The 6,934-nt window shown below is 33.3% G+C and overlaps 1 protein-coding gene across 1 annotated transcript; it reads right to left on the bottom strand.

Annotated features, from left to right (window-relative positions):
* Positions 1-5,770: 5,770 nt before the first annotated feature.
* Positions 5,771-6,724, bottom strand: LOC131800763 (general odorant-binding protein 28a-like). Its single transcript, XM_059118450.1, has 3 exons — positions 6,488-6,724; positions 6,108-6,196; positions 5,771-6,037 (listed from the first exon to the last, which is right to left on the bottom strand). The coding sequence occupies exons 1-3, from the start codon at positions 6,627-6,629 to the stop codon at positions 5,819-5,821; spliced, it is 450 nt and encodes a 149-aa protein (XP_058974433.1). The 5' UTR covers positions 6,630-6,724; the 3' UTR covers positions 5,771-5,818.
* Positions 6,725-6,934: the final 210 nt, after the last annotated feature.

Raw genomic sequence — 6,934 nt, 5'->3', positions numbered from 1 at the left:
TTGCCTGTTACAAACAAATGCACAAAGACATAATACCCTAACCACCTTGTGGTGTAGGGTGTAAAAAGGGAAATTATTTGCTTGTTTGTAATTTGAAGACTCAAAAATATGTGCGCTATAGAAAAACGTGGAACTAAATATTCAATGTTCTGTCACTGGGCTAAAACCCATTATGAACTCAAAATACCATCTTTTATCAAAATATCGAACTTCGGCAGTTACCGTTATATGGGGACTATACCAAAATGTGGACCTACACATACAATGTTTCGCCACACAAGCTAAAACTCATTATAACCTACAAATACCGATTTTTAGACAAATCCGCGAAAAAATGTGACAAAAATCTTCAAATACCGAATGTCGGGAGGTACCGTTATATGGCGGCTATGCCGAAACGTGGACCTATACATACAATGTTTCGTCACACGAGCATGAACCAATTATGACCTAAAAAAACCAATTTTTGGGCAAACCCTGGAAAAATGTGGCAAAAATCAACGAAATACCGAATATCGAAAGATACCGTTATATGTGGACTATACCAAAACGTGGGCCGATTTATCTCAATTTCAATACCAACCATTCTCGGCACAATACAAATTGTTATGCTAAACTTTGACGCCCTACGTCAAATAATGTGGGCTGTATCGTGATTTCAACAAAGAGACAGACGGACAGACATCTTTAAACCGACTTAGATTTTTATGCTGATTATGAATATATATACTTTATAGGGTCTTCGGTTTGGGGAATATTTGGAGATGTTACAAACGGAATAACGAAGTTAATATATCCTCCTTTCCAAGGTGGAGGGTATAACAGTAAATTTAACAAATTATATTAAAGTTGCTTCAGATCTCAATATATATTTGCGACCGATTTCATTTATTTGAAATGTACAATGGTAATGTTTTATTTTGCATGATTTTTTTCCATTTTGACTTACTTCTTTCTAATGTACATTTGTAGTGTTTTTTATATTTTTTTTTTAATTCGAATATTACTACCAATTTATTTAATTGACTTGATTTCTTGAGAACTGAAATTGATGGCGGGTTACATGGAAGTGTAGCACCAAATTATGTGGTGGCGAAACAGAATAGATGATATCGAAATAATTAACGCGGTCACACCAAAGTTAAAAGATAATTACTTTTTCAAAATCGCTCAAAAAAATCACGAAAAAGAGATCTCATTGCAAAAATTCTCAAAACGGGAGAATATACAAAAAAAAATTTCCAATGGAATCGAATTTTAGAATAATAGCACATTCTATTGAAAAACTTTGTAAGGATCTTTAAGCAGTTGCTGTAAAAAATCAGCGTACAAGTTGAAGATTTTTTCAATTTGTTATTCTTCTTTTGTCAATTTTTTTCAATTTGTATTATCAAATTGAATACAGTGAATTTTTTGTGAACAAAATAAAATCCAAAATTCTTTGGGAGTACAATCAGAAAAATACCAAATATAATAGTAGAGCGAATGGGACTCTTAGTAAGAAAAGGATTTCTATCCTTCCAGAAATTATTCCCAAATATTCAAGATACCTTAAATCGCTTTTGCAGGTCATGATATCGCGGATAAGGGTACAACCCGATTTCATATTTATATAACATTTTTGTCTTGACCACATTCACCAATTGATTTGGCTGAAAAATTGTATTTATGCAACCCTGGGGTAGGGAAGCATCATACAGATAATTGCCACATAGAAATTTATTTAAGTAAAGTCCCCACATTGGAGTATCCCCAAGTCCACTGTTACATCTAATGTGTTGTCAGAAAAGAAAATTTTGGTATTCTATTGAATTTGAAACCCCCAAGAGAATATAGGTTGGGAGCGTAGATTAGGGATGTACATCTATATGAAATAAATTGTGAAATCATGAACAAATTACAAATATAAGACAGCAGCAGGGGACCGAATATTTGTTGAATCTTCATTGAATTATACTATGATGAAAAACATGGACTTTATTGCGTCTCCAACTTACAATTTAAATGGCAAATAAAATTAATTCCCATCTTACGGTAATGGGTGTAAAAAAGTAATTATATTTGACTATTCTGAAATCATTCTGCCCTCAATTATGAGGTAGATAAAACTGTTTTTGCTTATTTAAATCACGAGAAATTTTTTTCAGTTTGACATGCTATGTTGTTCCGCTATATTTTTGATTTGGCCTCTATTTGTCATCTTGGATTATAAGGGGTAGATGAAAGTTTTCGGAGTAGTGCCCATATAAAGGTACCTCCTGATTTTACCATTATTTTAAGGGTTTGGCTAAAAATGTGTATTTGGGGGGTGAAAATCTTACACAAAAATTTCAACATATCTACAAATTTTAGAATTTTCTCCATGTAATAGTACCCTCTTCAAGTCCACCTTTTGGCGGACAAACAGGCCGACATGGTTAGGGGGACTTATGAGGACTCCAATGCACAATCTAAGGTGTTAATGGGTTAAAAAAAAGTAATTAAATTTGGCTATTCTTAAATCAATTAGCCCTCAATTATGAGGTGTACAAAATACAGTAAATCCCAAATTACTGCTCATTTGACTGGAAAATTTTGCTATGATTTTTACCATACTAAAAATTAATTTGATCCCTTACATGGAGATAAGATTGATATATATTTTTTAATAGATTTGTGTAGCACATCCACACATTTGAAGCCCACGGCTTAAATATGAGTACAGCTAGTTTAAAACACTTTTAATCGGCCAGTACGTGAACTTATATCAGTCATATCTGTGAATAATTATGCTTTGACAAATATGCATAATAGACAAAAACTACGGCCGGCAACGCGGACCGGGCCAGCTAGTTTAATATAATTACGTTTTTTTACATTTTTGATTTTTTTTTTGTTTAAACCAACAAATATTCGTATATAAAATTTTGAATGCATATAAAATCAAAAGGTGTAGCGAAACGCACCGGTTTCAGCTAATTATTTATATAGGTCCACGTTTTATATAGCCCCATATAAGGGTACCACCCAATATTTGGTATTTTGGTAATTTTAGCTTATAAGTATTTTTTAACAAATTTTTAAATTTGGTAGTTATAACTCGCAACATATTACACTGTAGCAGGAAATCAATACCAAATACTTTAGGGTATTTTAAAGACTATAGATTTCGCTGGCGAAAATGAAAGCTGATTCAATATCCAATCTGTATATTTTTATTTTTAAAGATTTTCTTTTCCTCATTTTGGAGGGTATTAAAAGTTCGTCCTTGTCTTGGAAAAATTTTTTTTTCATTTTTTAAGAATTCAATTGACAAATATCCTACCATTGTTTATATTTTAGATTTGAGCAAAAGCATAAAACTATAAAAATTCGAAGTCTGTTACGATAAATTGCGAATTTAACTAGCCACGAATTTCACAGAGAAAATAACATAGCTATGTTAGCATTAACAGAGCTACATAAAAATTGTTTTTTCCTTAATATTTTTGACTTTTAATTACTTATCGTATAAAAACGCTAACAAAATGCATTATATAATCATAATTGAATTATATTCCAAAGATTGTAAGGCAACATACACCCATTAACTCGTAGCACAATACTATGTGCCAGGACAAGTTTACACCAAACTGTGCCTTCCAGGACAATTCTGGCCACTTTCGAGGTATATGCTCATTTCTGGAGGTATACTTGGAACAGGATAACTCCATTGGCCAATATCCCTTCCAGGACAATACTGCCGGCACAATATGGGTACCAATGGAAAGCTTATGAAATTTACTATCCACAGACATTAAGAAAATTATAGGAAGTTCCGACCAATTTCGAGGTATATGGTCATATCTGGAGGTATCCTTGGAGCAGGATAACTCTATTGGCCAATATCCCTTCCAGGACAATTCTGCGGGCACAATATGGGCACCTATGGAAAGCTTATAAAGTCTACTATCCACTGGCATTAAAATTTATAGGAAGTTCCGGCCAATTTCTAGGTATATCACGATATGGTGACATAAGTTATTATTCTACTACCAACGACATCTATTGAATCAAAGCAACAATGATAGGGGGATTTTATTATACCCTACACCACATAGTGGTAAGGGTATTATGTATTTGTGCATTTGTTTGTAACATGGAAAAGGAAGCGAGATAGACCCATAGTTACTTTTAAGGATCTCCATAGAATCACTTTCCGTCCGTCCGTCCATGTATTCTTGTGAACAAAATACAGGTCGCATTTATTATCCGATAGAGATGAAATTTTGCACAAATCATTTGTTTGGCCCAAGGACGAACCCTATTGAAATTGGAGATAATCGGTAAAAATTTAGATATAGCTCCCATATATATCTTCGTCCGATTTGCCTTTTATTGTGCACCAAACGTGTAATATCAGCCCGAATATTATCGAATTTGGCACATACAACCAAATTAGGTCTGAAAATAAGTATGCCGAATTTGATCAAAATCGGTTCAGATATAGTTATAGCTCCCATATATATTTTTTTTATCAGATTTGTTATTTTTGTCCTCCACAGCCGTAATATTCACTCTGTAACAACAATATTTGGGGAAATATATCAAATACAGCTCAGAAATACCTTTGCTAAATTTTATCGAGATCGGTTCAGATTTGGATATAGCTCCCACATATAACTTCGCCCGATTTACCTCTTATTGTGCATCAAACTTCTAGTATTTGCCCAAATGGGATGAAATTTGGCACTTACGACCGAATTGTGTCCAGAAGCTAGTATGTCAAATTTGGTGAAGATCGGTTAAGATATAGCTATAGCACCCATATATATTGTTTATCCGATTTCAAGTATTTGTTACCCACAGCCGTAATATGCACTCCGTAACAACGATATATCAGGAAATATATTATATACAGCTCAGAAATATATTTGCAAAATTTTTTCGAGATCGGTTCCGATTTGGATATAACTCCCATATATATCTTTATCTGAATTTAAATTAATTTTGCACCAAATGGGCAATACAAGTCCGAATTTAATAGATACAAATGCTTCGGCTTATTTGGTCCTTTGAACTCTAAATTATAATTATAATAATAGCGTGTATGATTGAATTCTCCCATAAAAACTTTTAATTGTTACGTGGAGCTCTACTAAATTAGCAAAGTGGTGTAGGGTATCATAAAGTCGGCCCCGCCCGACTTTAGGACTTTTACTGGTTATATTATATATCTTTGATTTGAGTGACTTCAGTATTTCCACTCATACCCCTGAAACGACCTAGGCGAATTTTTCGATGATAAGCGGTAAAATCATTTCTTCGTCTGTGCATTTATTAGTCTATCTTGGTACGAAATATGTGAGGACGATATAGATGACCTAGGACATAAACATATTCATAATTTCGGTAATTTACGAAGCTTTTCGGCAAGTTAATGACCTAAATAAAGTAGTCGCTAAGTCCTACCCATAGCCACAATGCTTACAAGAGACATTCCGACATTTCATTCACAATGTTACGTTTTAATGTAAACGAGATTTGTCGGAAGCTCAAAAAATGGGTTAGAGAATCCCCCCCACAGATGTCCTTAGCATTAATTTATTAACTTGAAAAAAATTTAATATAGTCATGTTTAATTCAAATAACATCAAAATAAAATCAGTGGACGAGTAAATCGAATTTACAGCTTTATAATGGAGTAATGCGAAAACGGCTCCAGTGTGGGACCACCATTGGAAAACATCACCCTTGAAAACTTAAACAAACTTCGTATGCATTATTTGTTATATATATTCAGATAATTAATTACTTTAAAAGAACAGAAAAATTATCGGCATTTCACAATTAGCGAAAATTAATATTCATAACTTTCATCGATTCCATGAGCGTTAGCTTGTTGTTTGAAACATTTGCCATAATCTTCAGCCGCTTGACAATGATCCGATGAGACTTCAATGCCGGCACAAGCGTTGATAATTTCCGTAGCTACCTTCATTTTATCAGCAGCGCCATTGGTAACTTTTTCGGCATGTTTTAGAGCAACGTCCGAAACAAATTTGCCCGAATCATTCATCTGAAGAAAAGTGCACAAGTGAATTAACACACACAAACATTAACAGATAAAAGGTCACGAATTTACTCACAACTTCGAACTTCTTCATTAGACAGGCACGCAAACATTTTCCTTCCATAGTTGAAGCTGGCTTCTTACCAACCAGTTCTTCAATATCGGCTGTAAGAAAATGTATTTAAAAATTAATTATTAATTTTTTTTTCGACGAAGGTCAGAAACGTTTATTTTCAGAAACTCCAACAGTAAGAAACTTTCCTGCCTTTCCTCCAGGTAAACAGTGCAATAAATAAACTCCACTAATAAATAAGCTTTGTTTTTTATAAAAAATAATATTTTGTGTCAACAAATTAATTTTTATCATTAATTTTAATTGAAATAAACCCAACATTCTGATTTGCCTAGACAAATTAGGCACTCTTCATGTCCTGAAAATCCAGCAATATAACTTACCATCAGTAGCCCCAACTTCCGTTTTACATTCAGCGGCTTTAGTTTTGAGTTTTTCACGAGCTGCCGTTTTATCGAATTCTCCACGAACAACAGCAGCCGCAACAATGCCCATAACAGCCAGTACTACCAACAATTTAGCCATTGCTATATGAATTGTCTTGTTTTGAACTGGAAAAAATTTTAAAGTTGATGTTTAATGTTTGAATTTCGAATTCCAACTGTAATTTAATTTCGATTTTCCCAGATATTTATGCAGAAAAATAAACTAATATTTTCATTCCCCAATTCAAATTTATTCAACTGTGAAATTATGGGTTATGATCGAAACTGAAACAAAAAATAATATAAAATGATGAAGTACCGAAAGTGACCTTGAAGTTTTCAATGTTAAGTGATTTTATTTACGTCATCTGAGAGTTGTAAATTGATATTTCCTATTGGATTGGA

Source organism: Musca domestica, unplaced genomic scaffold (genome assembly GCF_030504385.1).
Source record: "Musca domestica strain aabys unplaced genomic scaffold, Musca_domestica.polishedcontigs.V.1.1 13, whole genome shotgun sequence".
Lineage (NCBI taxonomy): Eukaryota > Metazoa > Arthropoda > Insecta > Diptera > Muscidae > Musca > Musca domestica.
This window is presented reverse-complemented; position numbering and strand designations above follow the sequence as displayed.